The sequence below is a fragment of the Triticum urartu genome, chromosome 4A (assembly GCF_056163025.1).
Source record: "Triticum urartu cultivar PI428250 chromosome 4A, HENAU_Tu73, whole genome shotgun sequence".
NCBI classification, from domain to species: domain Eukaryota; kingdom Viridiplantae; phylum Streptophyta; class Magnoliopsida; order Poales; family Poaceae; genus Triticum; species Triticum urartu.
The window spans coordinates 449,917,077-449,939,983 of record NC_141876.1 but is presented as its reverse complement, the minus strand read 5'-3'; the positions used below and the strand labels follow the sequence as shown (position 1 = coordinate 449,939,983).

The 22,907-nt window shown below is 45.6% G+C and overlaps 2 protein-coding genes across 3 annotated transcripts; both read left to right on the top strand.

The window, feature by feature from the left end:
• Positions 1-8,958: 8,958 nt before the first annotated feature.
• On the top strand, positions 8,959-17,239 carry LOC147976137 (Integral membrane Yip1 family protein). 2 transcript variants are annotated; one of them, XM_087518566.1, is made up of 2 exons: positions 8,959-9,912; positions 12,711-13,047. In XM_087518566.1, exon 1 carries the CDS (start codon positions 9,125-9,127, stop codon positions 9,890-9,892), a length of 768 nt encoding a protein of 255 aa, XP_087374692.1. In that variant the 5' UTR covers positions 8,959-9,124; the 3' UTR covers positions 9,893-9,912; positions 12,711-13,047. The 2 variants fall into 2 exon arrangements, with proteins under 2 accessions (XP_087374692.1, XP_087374691.1); XM_087518565.1 differs by having other exon boundaries at positions 9,885-9,912; positions 12,711-17,239.
• Positions 17,240-17,567: 328 nt separating this feature from the next.
• Positions 17,568-19,108, top strand: LOC147976136 (uncharacterized). Its single transcript, XM_087519733.1, has 2 exons — positions 17,568-18,513; positions 18,593-19,108. The coding sequence occupies exons 1-2, from the start codon at positions 17,677-17,679 to the stop codon at positions 18,977-18,979; spliced, it is 1,224 nt and encodes a 407-aa protein (XP_087375859.1). The 5' UTR covers positions 17,568-17,676; the 3' UTR covers positions 18,980-19,108.
• The last annotated feature ends 3,799 nt before the right edge of the window (positions 19,109-22,907 follow it).

Sequence of the window (22,907 nt, the reverse complement as noted above, 5' to 3'; positions counted from 1 at the left end):
GGGCTTTGCTCCCCCTGCTCTCGGAGTCCGGAAGGTCGCTTTGAGGCGCCTCCGGGACTGTCTCCCCTCGACCCAGTGCCTCTTGAGACAACACCTCAGCGTTGTCCGTAGGGCAAGGGGAGGTGGCGGTCGGAAGTGGATCGCTATCCATATCCGACGAGCCCAGGGAGCCGTCCGACGAGGATACGTCGATACGGGTTCGGGGCGGTCTGCACAATCATAATTCGGCGTTAGGAGAAGCAGTGCGACAAAAGGAATGCTATGAGTTACTCTGGTATCCGAATACTTACGACTTCGCCAGGGGCTTGGCCCTGAGCAGCCACTCGTCTTTGCCTTCAGCGGTGGTGGTGGAGTAGTCCGGAAGGAGAGTCCTTCCCTTCTTGGACCCTTCGGCCCCCCAGTAGGGGCGGCCTTCCTTTTCTTGTCTCCCCCAACTGGAGGGGGAACATCTTCATCTTCCTCCTCGTCTTCGGGGGAGGAGTGCGTCGCCGAGTTATCGGACGATGAGTCCGATAACACCTGGCGCTGGGAGCTCTTTCGGGTTCCCTTGGCCTTCTTGGTCTTCTCCGGCACCTGGTAAGGAGCCGGAGTCAGCATCTCCGTCAGGAGAGCGTCCGCGGTGTCTTCAGGCAGAGGGGCCGGACTCTGCCCCGACGTCTCCACCCAGTCCTGTCAAAGGCATGGAGATCAGACCCCGCACATGGTTAAGATAGGGGAAATAAATATCCTACCAGATGTATAGAACTCACCGAATGCACTCGGCGCTTCGCGCTTAGCCCGCGGTTCTCGATGAGAGAGGGAGGGACCTCGGTGCCCTTGAACAGCACCTTCCAGACGTCCTTGTGCGTCGTGTCGAAGAGCTCGCTTAGAGTCTGGTGCTGGGCCGGGTCAAACTCCCACAAGTTGAAGTCCCGTTGTTGGCACGGGAGGATCCGGCGGATGAGCATGACCTGGACTATGTTGACAAGCTTGAGCTTCTTGCTTGTCATGTTCAGGATACATTTCTGGAGTCCGTCCAGCTCCACCGATGAACCCCACGACAAGCCCTTCTCTTTCCAGGAAGTGAGCCGTGTAGGGAATCCGGATCGAAACTCGGGGGCAGCCACCCATTTGGTGTCGCGCGGCTCGATGATGTAGAACCACATCGATTGCCACCCCTTTATGGTCTCCACGAAGGAGCCTTCAAGCCATATAACGTTGGGCATCTTGCCCACCATGGCTCCGCCGCATTCTGCTTGTTGGCCGCCCACCACCTTCGGCTTGATATTGAAGGTCTTTAGCCATAGGCCGAAGTGGGGGCGGATGCGGAGGAAAGCCTCATAGACGATGATGAACGCCGAAATGTTGAGGATGAAGTTCGGGGCCAGATCATGGAAGTCCAGCCCGTAGTAGAACATGAGACCACGGACGAATGGATGAAGGGGAAACCCCAGTCCGCGGAGGAAGTGGTGGAGGAAAACTACCCTCTCATGAGGTTCCGGGTAGGGACGGTCTGCCCCGCAGCGGGCAGTAGCGCGATATTCGCGGGTAAGTATCCGGCTCCACGCAGCTTCTTGATGTGTCCCTCCGTAACGGAGGAAGCCATCCATTTGCCTCCCGCTCCGGACATGATTGGAGAAGGTTGAGGGGAAGGATGTGGACTTGGGCGTTGGAGCTCGAGTGCGCAAGAATGGATGAGCAAGGAGGAAGAAGGCGTGGGTAGAAAAAGGTTAAACCTTGTCCCTTTATAAGGGTGGCCGAAACTATGTGCCCCCACTAGCCTGGTAAAACTCGCTTATCCCCCAAGCGCCGTAATCGATGGCGCGGTTGGGTTACCCACTCCCGTATTGATGAGAATCCCGTAATAAGGGGGACACGATCTCTGCTTTGACAAGACGTGTCAAAAAACTGCCTCGTGTTACGTGCGGGGCTAGTTAAAGGAAACGGTTCGAATAATCACCGGGCCATGGCTTAATGTCATGTTGCCAAAACAAGGCAACATATTAGATTTGTGGAAATATTATTCTCTCTACGGTGGTATGTGGAACTTATTTAGCAGGGTCGGACACTATCCTTGTATTCAAATTCTTCCGTGGTGTATTCGGAGGAGGAACCCGCCTTTCAATGCCGGAGACAATACTGCGCACCGGACTCATCGTCATTGAAGCCTGGTTCAGGGGCTACTGAGGGAGTCCTGGATTAGGGGGTCTCCGGACAGCCGGACTATATCCTTTGGCCGGACTGTTAGACTATGAAGATACAAGATTGAGGACTTCGTCTCGTGTCCGGATGGGACTCTACTTGGCATGGAAGGCAAGCTAGGCAATACGGATATGTATATCTCCTCCTTTGTAACCGACCTTGTGTAACCCTAGCCCTTTCCGGTGTCTATATAAACCGGAGGGTTTTAGTCCGTAGGACAACATACAATCATACCATAGGCTAGCTTCTAGGGTTTAGCCTCTCTGATCTCGTGGTAGATCAACTCTTGTAATACTCATATCATCAAGAATAAATCAAGCAGGACATAGGGTTTTACCTCCATCAAGAGGGCCCGAACCTGGGTAAAACATTGTGTCCCCTGCCTCCTGTTACCATCTGCCTTAGACGCATAGTTTGGGACCCCCTACCCGAGATCCGCCGGTTTTGACACCGATAATGTTCTTGGCAGTGGAGTCCAGTTGAACGAACTTCTTGACATCAGCAGCGGTGACACCTTCACTCGCCTTGGGAACGCCATTCTTGACGACATACCATAGGTCGACATCAATGGCTTCAAGATGCATGCGCATCTTATTCCTCCAGTAGGGATATTCAGTTCCATCGAAGACTGGGCACGCAGTAGAGACTTTGATTATCCCTGCAGTCGACATAGCTAAAACTCCAGGTGGTTAAATCGAATCACACAGAACAAGGGAGTACCTTGCTCTAATACCAATTAAAAGTGCTAGTGATCGACTAGAGGGGGGTGAATAGGCGATTTTTATGAAAGTCTTCAAAACATGGAATTTTCGAAGATAAACGATAGAAATAAACCTATTACCATGCAGCGGAAGGTAGACTACACTAAGCAAGCCATAGTCAAGTATTCAATGAAATGATAGCACAAAGACTAATAGCAGCTAGGCAGTATAGATCAGGATGGAAGATGGTATGAAGCCAATCAGAACAAGCAGTCACTCAGTGAAGACAAAAGATAATGCAATCATACAATGACTTCACCAGGCCAACAGTAAATAAAGGGATGGGAAGGATAAAACCAGTGACTCGTTGAAGACAATGATTTGTTGGACCAGTTCCAGTTGCTGTCACAACTGTACATCTGGTTAGGGAGGCTGAGATTCAACTCAGAAGACCGTGTCTTCACCTTATTCCTCTTGAGCTAAGGACACCCAGTCCTCGCTCAATCACTCTGGTAAGTCTTTAAGGCAGACTTCCAAACCTTCACAGACTTCGTTCACCGGTGATCCACAATGACTCTTGGATGCTCAGAACGCGACGCCTAACCGGCTGGAGGATTCACAGTCCTCAAGTGTAATAAGTCTTCAGATCACACAAACAGGAAGACTTAAGTGATGCCTAACACTCTTTGGCTCTGGGTGTTTAGGGCTTTATCCTCGCAAGGAATTCTCTCTCAAAGGCTTCGAGGTGGGTTGCTCTCAAACGACAAAAGCCGTACACTAACTCTTAGCAGCCAACCGTTTATGGTTGTAGGGGGTGGGCTATTTATGGCCACTAGGCAACTCGACCTGATTTGTCCGAAATGACCCTGGGTCACTAAGGAACTGACACGTGTTCCAACGGTCAGGTTTCAAATACACACGGCAACTTTACTTGGGCTACAAGCAAAGCTGACTTATCCAACTCTGAATAAGATTTGCTCTCATAGTCTTTGCTCGAAGACATAGGATTTTGGTTAAGCATCACTTCAGTCAATCTGACTAGTTCTCTTGGACCCCACTTAACAGTACGGTGGTTCCTATGACTCAACAGAGAAGAAAAAGAACGACGAAACAACTAAGTCTTCGCGCTCCATAGTCTTCACGCGATGTCTTCTCTTGTCATAGTCTTCAATGTGAATGTCTTCACATACCACCTTTGACTTCAATGTCTTCATACATTTTTAGGGGTCATCTCTGGTAGGAAAACCGAATCAATGAGGGACTTCTACCTGTGTTATCCTACAATTCTCACAAACACATTAGTCCCTCAACCAGGTTTGTCGTCAATACTCCAAAACCAACTAGGGGTGGCACTAGATGCACTTACACATCCCACTTATGATTAACCTCTATTGCAAGCATCCGCAACTACAACAGAAGTATTAAGGTAAACCTAACCATAGCATGAAACATATGGATCCAAATCAGCCCCTTACGAAGCAACGCATAAACTAGGGTTTAAGCTTCTGTCACTCTAGCAACCCATCATCTACTTATTACTTCCCAATGCCTTCCTCTAGGCCCAAATAATGGTGAAGTGTCATGTAGTCGATGTTCACATAACACCACTAGAGGAGAGACAACATACATCTCATCAAAATATCAAACGAATACCAAATTCACATGACTACTAATAGCAAGACTTCTCCCATGTCCTCAGGAACAAACGTAACTACTCACAAAGCATATTCATGTTCATAATCAGAGGGGTATTAATATGCATATAGGATCTGAACATATGATCTTCCACCAAATAAACCAACTAGCATCAACTACAAGGAGTAATCAACACTACTAGCAACCTACAGGTACCAATCCCAGACTTAGAGACAAAAATTGGATACAAGAGATGAACTAGGGTTTGAGAGGAGATGGTGCTGGTGAAGATGTTGATGGAGATTAGCCCCCTCCCGATGAGAGGAGCGTTGGTGATGACGATGGCGATGATTTCCCCCTCCCGGAGGAAAGTTTCCCCGGCAGAACAGCTCCGCCAGAGCCCTAGATTGGTTCCGCCAAGGTTCCGCCTCGTGGCGGCGGAGTCTCGTCCCGAAAGCTTGCTTATGATTTTTTCCTCGACAAAAGACTCCATATAGCAGAAGATGGGCATCGGAGGGCCACCAGGGGACCCACGAGGCAGGGGGCGCGCCCAGGGGGTAGGGCGCGCCCCCACCCTCGTGGCTGGTGAGTGGCCCCCTCTGGTACTTCTTGTGCTCAGTATTTTTTATATATTCTGAAAATAACTTCCGTGAAGTTTTAGGACTTTTGGAGCTGTGGAGAATAGGTCTCTAATATTTGCTCCTTTTCCAGCCCAGAATCCCAGCTGCCGGCATTCTCCCTCTTTATGTAAACCTTGTAAAATAAGAGAGAATAGGCATAAGTATTGTGACATAACGTGTAATAACAGCCCATAATGCAATAAATATCGATATAAAAGCATGATGCAAAATGGACGTATCAGCAGGTACTAGGCGATTTGCGTGTAGTCTCCTACTGGATTGATACCTTGGTTCTAAAAAACCGAGGGAAATACTTACGTTACTTTGCTGCATCACCCTTTCCTCTTCAAGGGAAAACTAACGCATGCTCAAGAGGTAGCAAGAACGGATCAAGTACCGAACGCACGGCAACTCCGCGATCTACACACGTTCAGCTCGGTGACGTCCCTCATACTCTTGATCCAGTTGAGGCCGAAGGAGAGTGTCATTAGCATGACAGCGTGTTGATGGTGATGATGAAGTTACCGGCACAGGGCTTCGCGTAAGCACTACGACGATATGACCGAGGTGGAAATATGTGGAGGGGGGCACCGCACACGGCTAAGAATCAACTTGTGTGTCTATGAGGTGCCCCCCTCCCCCGTATATAAAGGAGTGGAGGAGGGGGAGGGCCGGCCTCCTATGGCGCGTCCCAAGGGGGGATTCCTACTCCTACTAGGAGTAGGTTTCCCCCCTTTCCTGGTCCAACTAGGAGGGGAAAGGAAGGGGAAAGAGGGGAGAAGGAAGGAGGGGGCGCCGCCCCCTCCTAGTCCAATTTGGACCAGCCCATGGGGGGCGCGCGGCCCCCCTTGAGGCCCATCTCTCCTTTCCCGTATGGCCCATTAAGGTCCACTACTTCCCCCGGCGAATTCCCGTAACTCTCCGGTACTCCGGAAAATACCCGAATCGCTCGGAACCTTTCCGATGTCCGAATATAACCTTCTAATATATCGATCTTTACATCTCAACCATTTCGAGACTCCTCGTCATGTCCGTGATCTCATCCGGGAAATCACATAACTCATAATACAAATCGTCATCCAACGTTAAGCGTGCGGACCCTATGTGTTCGAGAACTATGTAGACATGACCGGGACACATCTCCGGTCAATAACCAATAGTGGAACCTGGATGCTCATATTGGCTCCTACATATTCTACGAAGATCTTTATCGGTCAAACTGCATAACAACATACGTCGTTCCCTTTGTCAACGGTATGTTACTTGCCCGAGATTCGATCGTCGGTATCATCATACATAGTTCAATCTCATTACCGGCAAGTCTCTTTACTCGTTCCGTAATGCAACATCCCGTAACTAACTCATTAGTCACATTGCTTGCAAGGCTTATAGTGATGTGCATTACCGAGAGGGCCTAGAGATACCTCTCCGACAATCGGAGTGACAAATCCTAATCTCGACCTATGCCAACTCAACATACACCATCGGAGACACCTGTAGATCATCTTTATAATCACCCAGTTACGTTGTGACGTTTGATAGCACACTAAGTGTTCCTTTGGTATTCGGGAGTTGCATAATCTCATAGTTATAGAGAAAGCAATAGTAATAAACTAAACGATCATAGTGCTAAGCTAACGGATGGGTCAAGTCAATCACATCATTCTCTAATGATGTGATCCCGTTCATCAAATGACAACTCATGTCTATGGTTAGTAAACTTAACCATCTTTGATTAACGAGCTAGTCAGTGTAGAGGCATACTAGTGACACACTGTTTGTCTATGTATTCAGACATGTACTAAGTTTCCGGTTAATACAATTCTAGCATGAATAATAAACATTTATCATGATATAATGAAATATAAATAACAACTTTATTATTGCCCCTAGGGCATATTTCCTTCAGTTTTACTATACAACTACCTATCTATTTGTTTGCTTTTAATCTCGTAACTAGCAAGACATGGGGCCTGACAACCCTCTTGCCGCGTTGGGTACAAGAATTTTGTTTTGTTTGTGTGCAAGTGCTGCTTATCTTTGTAGCCTAGGAGCTCCTACTAGTTCGATAGACCTTGGTTGTTGATTGAGGGAAATCTTTGATGCTATCTACATCACCCTTCCTCTTTAGGGAAACCCCACGACTCGTGCAGGACTAGCAGATTGCTATACAATCATTCCTTTTCTAGGCTTAATTTGAATACAAAATGTTGAGGGTTAACCTCCTTTTCAAAACAAAATACAAAAATGGATTTTAGCATAGTAGTTCATTTTGACAATGACGACGGGCAAGTTATAACCACATACCAAGAAGACATCATAACCAACCGCTAGCAGGTTCCAGTCCCCCCGCCCTTTGAGAGTCGCATGGAGCTCACTGGCCCCTCTCCACTCTCCCTTCGGCGGCACCGCTTGAGAGCGGCGATCGGGTCGTCGGTGTAGGTATTAGGTTTAAGTTTAGAAGAAGCGGGAAGTGGATTCAACTATCTTTCCATCAATAAGCTCGATTGAGTGGCGGATTGAACGAGGTCGGCATCCCCTCGCCTCACTCTTCATCGTCATAGTTGTGAAAAGGAGGGAGGAGAGTGGATTTATGCATTGCCAACTCAAATCTGGCGTTCATTGGAATAGGAAGTGGCTTGGTTGTTCTTCGTTCGTTCTTTATCCACTACCTCGACTTCGGCCGCCGGAACTGCATATCAAATTAGTAAGAGAATTTTGACATGCCTCCTTCGATCTTGATGTAGAGGCCCTTTCATCCCTTCCACGAAGGATTACATTGTTTATGCGGGAGACAGCGGCTATAACTCCAGTGAGGTCGCTGGCTACACGAGGAGCTGATGACTACATTGCAATTTTGATTTTACCTTTTGGATTATGTTTGCAAAAGGAAGGATATGGTTGTAATTTTCACTTCTTTCAGGACCCTTTTGGATGGTCTGATATAAATGTCAGCTTTTGGGACCTTCAGTCCCCTTCCCTTGTTAAAAATGAGGAGTTATACATAAAAAATCGAAGATGAGATGAGTTTAAACCCGTTTTAATTTTTTCAGACAAACAATGTTCACACAGAGAAATAGATTGGTGCCAAGCATTTTCACAAGACTCCTCTCGATAGAAAAAAACACGCCTGGTCATGCATAGCTTAGATTGTTAGATTTCTTGTGATGAAACTAGCCCGACCAGGTTCAAGCCCTAGACTTGGCGTTGTGCTCGCATATTTCCTGAAGTTATTTCAATCCTTCTGATGAAGTTCGTTCGGCAGGAGATGACGTTCCCGTCGATAACGAGGTGTTTGCGCGACTTTCGTCAATTTTATGATTTGCCAACTCAGTCTTTCGAAGGCGCTCATAAAAATAGAATGTGCGTGCATGCATTTATAGGGATGTGCATGTGTGCGAGTTACTTCTACCGTGTTTCTTAGAAAAATGGTAATGATAACCGGCGAACATTCACTAGGAGAGAGGTGCCAGCGAACACCCGCACAGCCATTCGATCGTGATCGAATAATGACAATTTGATGAAAAATACCTTGAAAGACTGAAAACAGCCTACCCTACCATTAAAGTTGCCATCCCTCTTTCGACTAAAACTGACAGCAAATTTGTTCGCAAATGCCATCCATTTGGCGAACGTTCGGCAGCTATTTGGAGTTCTACAGAAAATATTGTAAGAGTCACGAGTCATGTAGCCAGTAAAGACTGTACTATCTCAAGTTTTTTGCTGGCAGAAAACTGGAGAAGTTTCAGATCCTTGTCACCTAAGCAACCTGGTAACGTATTTTGCTCCCTTTACTTAGCACGAAACGCGCAACTGGAAAACTGAAGGAAAGCACAGCGTTGGTCACCGCGAATCCCCACCGTCTCGCAGTTGGACACCCCGTACCGCATCCCCCCGATTCCTCTCCTCTTCCTCGCCGAGGCCAAAACCCAACTCCCCGATCTAGCCAACTACCCAGATCTCGGAACCCTCGCCGTCACCGCGGCCATGGCGAAGGAGCCCCCCTTCTCCCTGCCCCCGGTGGTCTTCAACCCCTCCACACCGGCCCACCGCCGCCACCCTATCCCCGGGCCCGGCGCCTCCCCGCCGCCCGCCTTCGCGCCTCCCCGCCCCTCCACCTCCTCCGCCGCCAACCCCCTGCCCTTCATGTCCTTCGACATACCCGCTCAGTCCAACTCCACGCCGCCCATCTTCACCGGGCCCATCGGCGGCTCCAGCGCCTCCTTCGAAGACGAGCCGCCGCTGCTCGAGGAGCTCGGCATCAACACGCGTCAGATCTGGCGGAAGACGCTCTCCATCCTCCACCCGCTCCGCTCCGCCGACCCGTCCCTCCACGCCGACGCCGATCTCTCCGGCCCCTTCCTGTTCCTCCTATCCTTCGGCCTCTTCCAGCTCCTGGCTGGGAAGTTCCACTTCGGGATCGTCCTCGGGTGGGTCACCGTCGCCTCCCTCTTCCTCTACTTCGTCTTTTCCATGCTCTCGGGCGGACGCCGTGGCGACCTTGACCTCTACAGGTGCGTCAGCCTGGTCGGATACTGCATGCTCCCCATGGTCATCTTCTCCGCCGTCTCCCTCTTCCTACCACGGGGCGGTGGACTCATCTTCGGGATGGGCATGGGATTCGTGCTGTGGTCTACCAGGGTCTGCACCAGGTTACTAGCAGAGCTGGCTTCCAGCGGCGATGAGCATAGGGGACTCATTGCCTACGCGTGTTGGCTCGTCTACATGCTCTTCTCTCTGCTCGTGATCTTTTGATGCTGTTCTTGAGATGGAAGGTATGCTTTCATAAATTCACCAGATCATGCTATGCTACTTCACAAATATAAATTTGATAGTGAACTAGAATACACTAGATCGAATAATAAACCTTTTGCCAACACAACTATGATAAATGGAGTTCATAAATTGATCCTTAATTTTACATTTTATAGTGGATGATCCTAATTGATTTTTGTAGAGCCATTTTTATTTTGTTTTTCTTATAAGATGCAAAGAACAACCGATTGGATGATATTATTGAGAGAATGCTGAAATGCTCATTTTCACTCATGCTTTTCAAGTTCGCAATTTATTTGGAAATTATTCTTTGCTGCCTTAGTTCCCGTAAATGACTACTTGTTTGTGGATATACTTTAGTGTACAACTTGTTGGTTGTGAGGATGGATGCTAAAGTCAGCCACACCGTAGGCCAAATACTGGTGCCAAATGCAGAATATGGTTGTGGCACCGGTGCTGCGGCATTTCGAGAGTGGTGCCAAATCCTAAAAACTGGGTTGCTCTGATGCCAAATTGATTGACGGAATAAAATATGGTTTCACTCCTATCCCCAACGTCTCTCTTCCTCCTGGCGCTTCAGCAGGGACATGTCCGGAGATGTAGCTTGGAGATGCACCGGTCGGTGGCTAGAGCTAGCATCCCCCCCCCCCCCCCCCTCCGTGCATATGTCCTCCTCCATCGTCACATTGTTGCACGGATCTCTGTGGCCTGCAGGAGCAGCATGTGGTGCCGACCGACGCCTCAAATCCCTGATCCAGAACCATGGGGGAGCGGCTTGTGGATCCGCTCCGACATGGTGGTGGCCACAGTGAGGAGGGAGAGGAGCGGGTGGGTTTGGAGCTGGCCGGAATGCCTCCGGAATGGGCAGTGGGCTTGGTGGTGTGTGTAGTCAGGGTCTGACTCTGAAAGAAAGAGAGCGGCTTGTGGATCCGCTCTGACACGGTGGTGGCCCAGTTGGGCACAACAGTGAGGAGGGAGAGGAACAGGTGGGTTTGGAGCTGGCCGGGATGCCTCCGGCGGGGGCAGTGGGCTTGGTGGTGTGTGAAGTCAGGGTTTGACTCTGAAAGAAAGAGAAGATGCGTGAGAGAGAGATATTGTGGTTGTTGATTGGGAAATAAAATATTCTTTTATCTGTTAGTCTGCGTTAGCGTTGGGACCATTTGACAGGGATTTGGGGCAAACTTAACAAATTTGGCATCAGCGTCCGTTGAGAGTACATGGTGAATTTGGCATGCTCTGTGTGCCCTAAGAGACCTATGGAGTTAGATTCCAACCACCACCACAACAACAAAGCCTTTCTAGTCCCAAAGGAGTTGGGTAGGCTAGAGTTGAAGGCTTGAAGCCCATAAGATCTCGAAACCAACTCCTGGTTCTCGCATGTGCATAGCTAACTTGCACTTGCCCCTGTCAATGGCTAGTTCTTTGGTGATATTCCAGTCCTTCAGATCTTTCTTAACGGACTCCAACCATGTCAAGTTTGATCTACCTCGACCTTTCTTGACATTATCAGCACGCCTTAACCGTCTGCTGTGCTGTATATGTCCAAACCATCAGTTAGATTCCAAACATCAAAAAGAACTGAAATATCTGGGGACAAATAAGAAAGAAGAGACTGAGTTTGGCTGGTTAGTGGGCAAAAACTGTAACTAGTAAGGTTAAAAAAGAGAAGTGAAACCTCAAACAATTTACTGAGCCCTTGTGATGACAATAAAACCTGTCCTTGTTGTACATGTTTTAAACATGTGAAATCTAAATCAGAAAATATTGTGTTACTGGTGATGTCCAATTTTCCCACACATAATCAGTACAGTAGTTAATACGTAATTTTTATATTCATGTTCAGATGATATAAAAGATACTTCTGCTCGCATTGGTCTACACTATCTGCGAGTATCATCTAGAGCTGTAAAATGTTGACAGATGTATAGTGATGTTAAATTGTGAATGATAGAATGAAGATGTTTTGCGTACTAATAATGCCTACTCCTTCAGCTCTGATGAGTGCTTACAACACTTCTCCTGACCTTCTGTTTTTCTTTTTTGATTAGTCTCTTAATCTCGGTTGGAAATTTAATGAGAACTTCTATGCAACTTCACCTTGCCCATGTAACAGTTTGCATGAAAGAGCCTGCATTTTTTTTCATTCAGCCTATGCTGTGATGTGGGATTTTCATTCTTTTAGTAGGCATCAAATTAGTCCTCCCTCTGTAAAGAAATATAAGTGTTTCACTCTTATATTTGTTTACGGAGTAGTAGTTCTGGTACTGAAATGGCTCTCATCAAACAACATTATGTTATTCAGTTTTTTATTATCGCATTAGGGTCAAACTTCTACTTCTGATACTGAAATGGCTCTCATCAAACAACATTCTGTTATTCAGTTTTTTATTATCGCATTAGGGTCAAACTTCTACTTCTGATACTGAAATGGCTCTCATTGAACATTTCTCAGTTAAGAATTTTGCTAAAAGTTGCTATTCTTGTTTTGTCTAGTGTTGGTTCCTAGCTCAAGTAAATACTACGAGATAAGCTCATTTAGTACTTCCTCTGTAAAGAAATATGATCGTTTAGATCGCTAAAGTAGTGATCTTAACGATCTTATATTTCTTTACAGAGAGAGTATCTTCTTAAGGGAATCTTCGGATGATTATTTACATAAGGGGATCTTGTTCTACATTTTCTCTGTTCTTCCCAGTGCTGCATTTGCAATTTCTACATGGTTGTAACATTGCATTTACTAGGTTCCCCTTTCTGTTGTTTATCTATTATTGAATTTGTTCCCTCTAAATGTATGCAGATCACACAGTATTCTTTTGCCCTATGGAGCGTAGAACCGCTTTTGATCAGCGACTGGAGTGGTTTATTGATGCTACAGAACTATTGATGATCTAGTCAGTTTGGAAAATATTCTGTAACAATCTACTGCTTTTCATCCTTTAGTTTCTGTGGCATGGTAGGGGGCTGGTATAGATCTTGGTAAAGAAACGTAAGGCAAGATCAGGACAGTGAAAATATTATAACTAATTAGCTTTTGCCGAAGTTTGATGGAATTAGCTAGCAATTTTCTAAAGAGTACACTTGTGGTCCGTTTGAACTTGTTCATCGTGCTTGCTTACCACGCCCGTGGTGCCTAATTTCCTTTCTGTGTTACTTTTTTTTTCTGCATTTCAGTTTGATAATAGAATTGTCCTATCGTTGGAGACGCTGGCAACTACTGATTCATAAATTGGATGTGGTTTTTAGTAGTTCTTTCTGGCTTGCTAAAACTAGTTGATCCGTCAGTTTCTTTTGTGGAGCTGCTTAACTCTGCCGTTGGCATGAGTGTGCAGGTTAAGGATATGCCTGTAAGCACATTAAACCTGTTCTCTCCACGCTCAAATAGCCTAGATCTTTGTTGTCACCTCAAAGTGATTGAGGAGGGGCCCATGTGCTTGCAATAGAATCTTAAAAAATAGCTGTGGGTTTGCATTCGGAACAAGAGTGGGCGCAATTGCTTCACTGCATCCTGAAATCAACCGTACTTGAGCTTAGTTGAACAGATGCAGGGTTCCTGCTGGTTGCCGCCGGCGGTGGGATCTGCTCATGTCGCTACTGGGAGGGGGTGCTGCCTAGTTTCGATCCGCTTTTTTCGGGTGGTGTATCTGCCGGCGGTGCTAGCTCCGAGCGGTAGAGTGCATGGAGGCGGGAGGTGGTGTTGTGGTGGAGGCCTGTGTGCTTTGCTTCGGTGGTTAGCGTGGTGCCCTGATATGGCGCAAGAGGCCGGGAACGCGTCTATGCATTTGGTGCATGGCTGCGACTCGAAACCATGGCGGTTCTTGGTCTCGGGCAGTGCTCCTCTTTGCCTTGCTGGCATGGTGCGGTGGTTTGTGCCGTGTCCGGTGGCCGAGTTATTTACCCAAAACCACCACATTATGAGCTAGGGTAACAGATCGGTACCACATTTCAGGCAGGTCACACAAAACCACCAACAATGGGTCTAATTTGTAACGCGGAGCACTGACGCTGCATTTTAGCCCTGAAAACAGCGAATCCGACAGGTTGGTCCCGCATGTCGGGCTGACGTGGCGCGTGTTGACGGACGTCGTTAGACGGTGAGAGACGGCCGTTTCGGCGCGCCCGTCTACGAGGTCAAGCCGTTCCTTTCCCCCGCTTGATTCAATCCAGTCGATTCAGTCCTTCCCCGCTCCGCTCCGATGGCGACCAGCTCCGGCGGCGACGGCGCACACGGAGTCGACGGAAGCGGTGACGCCGCACTCAGCGGCGAGGGCCTTGGTACTACTTCAGGGCAGAAGCTGTTGCGCTCGCAATGCGGGGTCATCGGCCCCCACACCGATGGCGGCTGCGACCTAGATCCAGAGTCTGCCGCGGCGGCGGGCCTGTCGCCGGAGCATGGTATCGAGGAAGCAGCTTCGCATATTGGTCTCGCGGATGTGCTCCCGTTCGTCCCATCTTCAGCTAGGTAATCTGAATCTTTCAAAATCTATTCTTACTGTAGGATCATTTGGCCATGTTTATCGACTACAGGATCATCCCATCGTCACCGGGCTTCAATCTTTCCTCCTTACTGCAGGATCTGTTTTAAACATTGATTTGTTAGTCATTTAGAAGTGATTGTAGTCCTGAATTTTTGTCGACTATCACATCTTTAGTTAGGGTTCAGTTATCTTAGTAGTACTGTATGGTTCTGAATTTTTGGAGAAAATCACACTGTAGTTTTCATTTATGGTATTGCTACACTACACTGCATTGTAATGCTTTACACTGCATTGTAACCAGTCTGAGCTATATTAGGCTTGTAGATATTGTCTTGTTAATATATGTCTATTTTAGGCCTGAATTGCTTACACTGCATTGTCATGTTACTGTAATTTAAAATTTTGCTTACACTGATAGTAATGTTAGTACTGATTTGCCAGTTACTATAATTTAAAATAGTTCATTATAATTGTCAGATATAATGGTCAGTTATGTTAATACAATTGACTTGTTAATATTCATTTGTATGTCTATTTTAGGCCTGAAGATTTATGGTCAATCTATTTCCAGTTTCCTGGAGAGAAGTATGCTCTTGTTAAGATGTCTGAAAGAGAAATCACTTATGGTAGTTTGGTCAATGTAATGGTCAGCAATGGATACTGTAAGGATGACAGTCTTTGCTACTTGAAAGATGAAAATATAGGGCTGCAAGGTGTTTGTGTGATTAAAGGCAACATTGAAGTAATTCACATGCTGAGACAATTTGAGAGCACCCAGACATTGTCACTGACAGTTAGAAAGGGAAAGGTAGTTATTGAACCAGCAGTTGGAGAAGATCAACATGCACAGCAAATAGAAGAAGAGGCACCTGTTGTTTTTGCTGTTGCTGAATCAGGTGTTGTGCACAAAACAGTTCCTCCTAACTGTCAGTTACATCTTGGGACACAGGAAAGTGTAAATTTTTTGCCACTCACATCAGTTCCTCCTAACTATTAGTTCCATTTTGGGACACAGCTTAACACTGAAGTAAGTGTCAATTATGCTGATTTTCAGTTTGATTCAGATGAGGAGGACAATGCAGTTAGTGAGGAAGTAATTCCTGTAGGCATGGACACTGATGAGGAGGACAATGCAATTAGTGAGGAAGGTTCAAGCAGTGATGAAGATTTTGTAGTTGATGTTGACCACTTAGATGCAGGAGAAGAAGAAGATGACTCAGATTCAGTGCATTATGTAGAAGAACAAATTGCAAATAGGAGGATAGAGGAACCTGAGCTAGATGAAACTCTTTCTGAAATAAAGAGGAAGAGAGCTGAATATATGTCAAGTACACACTGTGAGGGGGACACAGATCCTGAAGATATATATGACATGGAGCAGGAAGAAGATGATGAGGAGGCCCAAGAGATTCCAGTTCCTGAGCCTGTTAAGAAGAAGGCAAAGAGGCCAGGTCCTACTAGTAGGTCCCACTCTAGTGCTGGTCCAAGCATTAATCCTGATTGGTTTCCATCTTCAGAAGAGGAAGATACAGACTTTGAAGCAGATGATGATGGAAATGAACCAATGTCCTTTGTTATCAGCTCTGGCAGAAGGAGTAGGGCTAAGAAAAGACCACCTAGGGTCTGGTATGATGAGGACAGGATGCATCCAGAACAACAATTCCAGCTAAAGCTCTGTTTCAAAGGTGTTTACCAATTCAGAGAGGCCCTAGTCAATTTGCATGTGAAACAACTTAGAAGATATAAATACCACAGAAACTGCAGTGATAGGGTAATTGTTTGCTGTGAGGGAGATGGTTGTCAGTTCTACATGGTAGCAGCACAGATAACAAATGAGCCCACTTTCTGCATTAAGAAGATGAGGTTGGAGCACACATGTCCCACCCAGTCTGAGAAAACTAGGATTAGTTCAAGGTGGCTTGGCAACAAAATGCTTGAGACCATCAGATCAGATCCCAACACTACTGTACCTGCTATTGTTGACAAGACAAAGAGGCAATTTGGGCTTGAGATTCCTAGGATGATGGCATGGAGGGCTAAGAAGAAAGCAAAAGAGATTGTGCTTGGTGATCACAAGAAGCAATATAAGAGGCTGAGAGACTATTTGGAGACTGTGAAGCTTACAAATCCTGGATCTAGGTGCATTGTCACTACTGTTAGTGGAACCAGAGAAAATCCTACTGCTGGACCAAGGTTCCATGGTCTATTTTTCAGTTTGAATGCATGTTGTGAGGGCTTCTTGAATGGATGTAGGCCATTCATAGGTCTAGATGGCTGCTTCATCAAATTGACTAGTGGTGCACAGATACTAGCAGCTACTGGAAGGGATGCAAACAACAATATGTACCCCATTGCCTTTGGAGTGGTTGGAGTTGAAGATACAGTTAACTGGTCCTGGTTCTTGACACAGCTAAAGTATGCTCTAGGGGGAAGTGAAGAGGGCAAGTTTGGAAAGTACACATTCATGTCTGATAGACAGAAGGTTAGTTCATTTGCTTGTTCATTTAGTTGTTCATTTAGTTCATTTACTTGTTCATTTACATGTTCATTTAGTTCATTTACTTGTTCATGACTAGTTGGTAGGTGTCGAGTCGTAACCCTTCTTGTCGACACTTAGGCATAGATAGCCTAGGGTGACCCATGTGGTATCAAAGAACATATCCATCATCAAAGTGATGCCATCATGACTAGTTGGTAGGTGTCGAGTCGTAACCCTTCTTGTCGACACTTAGGCATAGATAGCCTAGGGTGACCCATGTGGTATCATAGAACATATCCATCATCAAAGTGATGCCATCATGACTAGTTGGTAGGTGTCGAGTCGTAACCCTTCTTGTCGACACTTAGTCATAGATAGCCTAGGGTGACTAGGGTGACCCATATAAAATCATTTAAAATCTAATTAACTCATATAAAATCATTTAAAATCATATTAACTCATATAAAATCATATAAAATCATTTAAAATCATATTAACCCATATAAAATCATATTAAATCATTTAAAATCATATTAACTCATATAAAATCATATTAACCCATATTAACTCATATAAAATCATTTTAAATCATATAAAATCATATTAACTCATATAAAATCATATAAAATCATATTAACTCATATAAAATCATATAAAATCATTTAAAATCATTTCAATTCACTTTCATGCAGGGTCTACTCAATGCAGTGACAGCAGTATTCCTAAACTGCCATCATAGGTACTGTTTGAGGCACATCTATGCAAACTTCCAGAGAGCAGGATTTGGAGGAGAGGATTTGAAGAGATGCATGGATGCAGCTGCCTATGCTTACACTGAACATGACTTCAATTTGGCCATGGAAAGCATGAAGGCTGAGTGCACTGCTGCTTGGGAGTGGATGTCAAGAATTCCTGCTAAAGCTTGGTCTAGGCATGCAATGTACACTAATTGCAAAACTAATTTAGTGGTGAATAACTTAAGTGAAGTTTTTAATAAGTACATTCTAGATGTAAGGAACAAGCCAATTGTCACAATGATCAATGGGATCAAGGACAAGTTGCTAGTGAGGTTCCACCAAAAGAGAGAGGGTGGAAAATGTGCTAGATGGGAGATTGCACCAACCTATGCAGAGAAGTTGGAGATGAACAAGAAGTATGCAAGGGATTGCAAAGCACTCATAGCTGGCCAAGGACTTTTCCAAGTCACTAGTGGAGACAAGACCTATGGTGTTGACACAAACATACAGACATGTGGGTGCAAGAAATGGGACATCACTGGAGTTCCTTGCAAACATGCTTGTTCTGCCATCTATAGGTCTAAACAGCTGCCAGAGGATCATATCAATGTGTTTTTCAAGAAATCTATGTACTTGGAGGCATATAAGCCAGTGATTTACCCTGTTCCTGGTCCAGATAGCTGGGTGAAAACTCCAACACCTGACATTGAACCACCACAGTTCAAAGATGACAAGAAGAGGCCAGCAGAAGAGAAAAGGAAAAAAGGAAAGTTTGAGCCACCTCAAGCAAAGCAGACAACTAGGATGGCTACTATAACATGTGGGAACTGCAAGCTGCAAGGACACAAGTACACAAGTTGTCCAAAGCCATTGAGGCCTGATCTGCAAATCAGGAAGAACAAGCACATGGTATTTTCATTTTGAAATCACTTGAATGTTCATTTCTATTGACTGATCATTATAAAGTTGTTTAATTTTTTGATTACAGGCAAACAGGACTGTACCAGAATGGCACCATGGTGCAGCTTCATCAGCTACTGGAAGTGCTAGGGGTGCACCATCATCATCTACTACAAACTCCTCTCCTGCTGCTACTGGAAGGGGAGCAAGGTATGCTACTACTCCTGCTGCTGGTGGAAGGGGAGCAAGGTCTGCTACTACTCCTGCTGCTGGAAGGGGTGCTAGTTCTTCTCCTACTGCTGCTGGTAGAGGTGCAAGATCTTCCACTGCTGTTGGAAGGGGTGCAAAAAGGTTCAAGCCTCCAAGAAGTTCTGCAGAAGCTTCTACTAGCCAGCATGCAGGCAGTAGGCCAAAGAGGACAAAGTACATGAGCAAGAGGATGGAGGGGTACTTCTATGCCAGTGGGAACTACTAAATGCTCAAATTTGAAGTCTGTGTGTGCTAAATCAGGCATTACATCACTTTATTTATGATATTATGAACCTATGTATGGCACTCAGAACCTATGTTTGTTAAAATCTATGTATGGAGTTGTGAACCTATGTATGGCACTTTGAAGTTATCTATGTTTATCTCCTGCTGTTAAAATTCTGTGCAAATAGATGTTCTGTGCAAATATATGTTGTGTGCAAAATAAATTTTGAGCAAAAAAGATCTGTGCAATATATGTTCTGTGCAAATAGTATGGACAACTACAAACATTTCATTTGATACAAACAAAATACATTAATAAGTAGGCCATTGATCCAAGGATACATTGATAATAAGTAGAACATTAATTAGTTCTTGGGAGTACACAACACAAGTCTTCGGAGTACACAACACAAGTCTTGGACATAAAGATACATAAAGCATCACAGCTTTGGAAGTGCATAAGAGCACATTCATATCAACTACAGTGCTACCCTAAACCACACCACAATACATACTTAAAAATCATCACATATGTCCTTCAACTTCTTGATCTTGTCCTTGTACCCATGTTTCTATTTGAGCAGATCTGCAATCATGGACCGGGCTACCTTGAGTCTATCGCGAATCAGCTTAACCTTCTCCTCAGACTCTTTAATCAAATCTGGTCCAAACAACTGTCGGTCTCCAACCTCGTCCCACAACAACGGTGTTCTGCACCTTCTTCCGTACAGTGCTTCAAAAGGGGCCATCTTCAAACTGTCTTGGTAGCTGTTGTTGTATGAGAACTCTGCATAAGGCAAATTTTCGTCCCAACTAGATCCATAGTCTAGTGCACAAGCTCTCAACATGTCCTCCAGAATCTGATTGACTCTCTCAGTCTGTCCATCTGTCTGCGGGTGAAAAATTATACTGAACTCTAGCCTGGTTCCCAAAGTTTCATGCAACTGATTCCAAAACTTTGAAGTAAACTGGGTTCCTCTATCTGATACAATTGTCCTCGGAACTCCATGCAAACATATGATCCTGGTCATGTATATCTTTGCCAACTTAGCACTGGTGTAAGTGGTCTTCACTGGGATGAAATGAGCTACTTTCGTCAAACGATCGACTACAACCCATATCGAGTCATAGCCTGAATGAGTCCTGGGTAATCCCGTGATAAAATCTAGGACTAGCTTATCCCACTTCCATTCGGGTATCGGCAATGGTTGCAGCAATCCTGCTGGCTTCTGATGCTCTGCCTTCACTCTCTGACATACATCACAAACTGCTACATACTCTGCAATATCCTTCTTCATTCCAGTCCACCAGAATCTATCCTTCAGATCCAGGTACATCTTGGTATTTCCTGGGTGAATCGAATATGGTGAGTCATGGGCCTCCTGCAAAATCAGCTTCCTGATCTCCTGATCATTTGGTACATATACGCGGTCCTCAAACCATAGGGTATCGTGCTCATCCTTTCCTTTATCTCGGCAATCTCCTTGTCCGTCTTCTGTGCTTCTTTGATCTTATCCATCAAAGTAGATTGAATCTCCAAAGCTGCTATATAACCTCTCGGAATTATCTCCAAACATAGCTCACGAAGGTCTTCTGCTAACTCCTTGGGTAACTCTTCGGTCATGAGTGTATTGACATGACTTGCGGCTCAACGCATCGGCTACTACGTTAACCTTTCCGGGATGATAATGTAATCTCATATCATAATCCTTAATGAGCTCCAACCATCTCCTCTGCCTGAGATTTAACTCTTTTTGCGTGAAGATATACTTCAAACTCTTGTGATCCGTGTATACCTCACAATGGTTTCCAATGAGAAAATGTCCCCATGTTTTCAACGTATGCACTACGGCTGCTAACTCTAAATCATGCGTAGCATAATTTAACTCATGGGGTTTAAGCTGTCGTGAGGCATATGAAATAACTCTTCCTTCCTGCAAAATAGCCTCACATTCCTCAGTCCATTTGAACTTGGTGTCCTTCTTCAACAACTCCGTCACAGGCTTTGCAATCTTCGAGAAATTCTCAATGAACCTCCGGTAGTATCCTGCGAGTCCAAGGAAACTCCGGATCTCTCCAACTGTCGTGGGTGACTCCCAATCTATCACAATGAAAACCTTGGTGGGGTCTACTGTTATTCCTTCTCCGGATATAACATGTCCAAGAAATCCAACTTCCTTCAACCAAAACTCACACTTGCTGAACTTGGCGTATAGCTGATGTTCTCTGAGCTTCCCAAGTACTAAACGCAAATGCTCTTTATGCTCTTCTTCATTCTTCGAGTAGACCAAAATATCATCAATGAACACCACAACGAACTTATCCAAAAACTCCATAAACACCTTGTTCATCATGTTCATAAAATAGGCAGGTGCATTAGTCAGGCCAAATGACATAACGGTATACTCATATAGCCCGTAGCTCGTGGTAAAAGCTGTCTTAGGTATATCTTACTCTCGAATCTTCAGTTGGTGGTACCCTGATCACAGATCGATCTTGGAAAACACCTTAGCTCCTTGCAGCTGATCAAACAAATCATTGATCATCGGCAGTGGGTACTTGTTCTTGATCGTTACTTCATTTAATCCACGATAATCAACAACCATCCTTAACGATCCATCCTTCTTCTCCACTAGAGGTACTGGTGATCCCCAAGGTGACGAACTTGGGCGAATATATCCTTTATCCAATAACTCCTTAATTTGCTTCTTAATTTCCTCTAAATCCTGTGCAGGCATCCTGTACGGTCTCTTAGATATTGGCCATGTGCCTGGCAAAAGCTCAATCAAAAACTCAATGTCTCTATCCGGTGGCATGCCTGGAAACTCTTCTGGAAATACATCCGGGAAATCCTTCACCACTGGTACTTCCTCCTGTACAACTCCTGTTAAGGAATTTACTTGAGTCCTATTCGGCACATGCCGGGATACATACTTGATCCTTCTTCCTTCTGGGGTGGTGAGCAAAATCGACTTATTGGCACAGTCAATGTCCCCTCCATACTTCGATAACCAATCCATGCCTAATATAACATCCAATCCTTGTGACTCCAATACTATTAGGTCTGAGGGGAACAAGTAGTTGCCAATCCTTAATGGTAACAGATCACACCATAGGCTAGCCATATACTCTGCTCCTTGCGAGGTTACTAACATGGGTGACCCAAGGGCTTGGGTTGGCAGTTTAAACTTATCCACGAATCCCCTTGATATGTATGAATGCGATGCACCAGTATCAAAAAGAACGACTGCAGTAAATGACTTAACCAAAATCTTACCTATTACTGCATCTGGCTGGGCTTCAACCTCCTCCACGTTGACGTGGTTCACTTGTCCCCTGGTGAAAGGGTTGGGCTTCTTCCCAGAGCTTCCATTGCCATTTCCATTCTTTGCTTCAGGACATTCATTGGCGTAATGTCCGGTCTTCTGGCACTTGTAGCAAGTAACATGGCTTAGATCTTTCTTGGCGGGTGTTGCCGGGTTGGAACGGTTCTGTCCGCTACTTCCTCCATTTCCATTCCCATTCTTGGGGCCACTATGGTTGTGCGAACTTCCTCCATTATGAGTGTGGCCTCCATGGTTATGCACAAGTCCTCCCGAGTTCAGGGTGAAACGGGGTCTCTGCTGAGCTCCAGAATTATACTTCCCTTGTCCATACTTCCTCTTGCGGCTGTCAATCTGCTGCTGCTTCCCTTCTAGCATAAGAGCTCTATCCACCAACTCCTGGTAGTTATTGAAATTTGCCACCATCAACTGCATGCTCAGCTCATCATTCAGTCCTTCCAGGAACTTCTTCTTAGCTGCATCTGTAGCGACGTCATCTGGGGCATAACGTGCTAACTTACTAAAGTCATCCACATACTGGCCTATAGTGCGCCCTCCTTGGCGTAAGTTGCGAAACTCACGCTTCTTCATGGCCATAGCTCCTGC

Coding starts and splice junctions, on each gene's coding strand:
- LOC147976137 (XM_087518565.1), top strand. CDS start 15,497: ATGGACACTGATGAGGAGGACAATGCAATTAGTGAGGAAGGTTCAAGC.
- LOC147976136 (XM_087519733.1), top strand. CDS start 17,677: ATGGATGCAGCTGCCTATGCTTACACTGAACATGACTTCAATTTGGCC. Junction 18,514..18,592: donor TCAGGAAGAACAAGCACATG/GTATTTTCATTT, acceptor TTTTGATTACAG/GCAAACAGGACTGTACCAGA.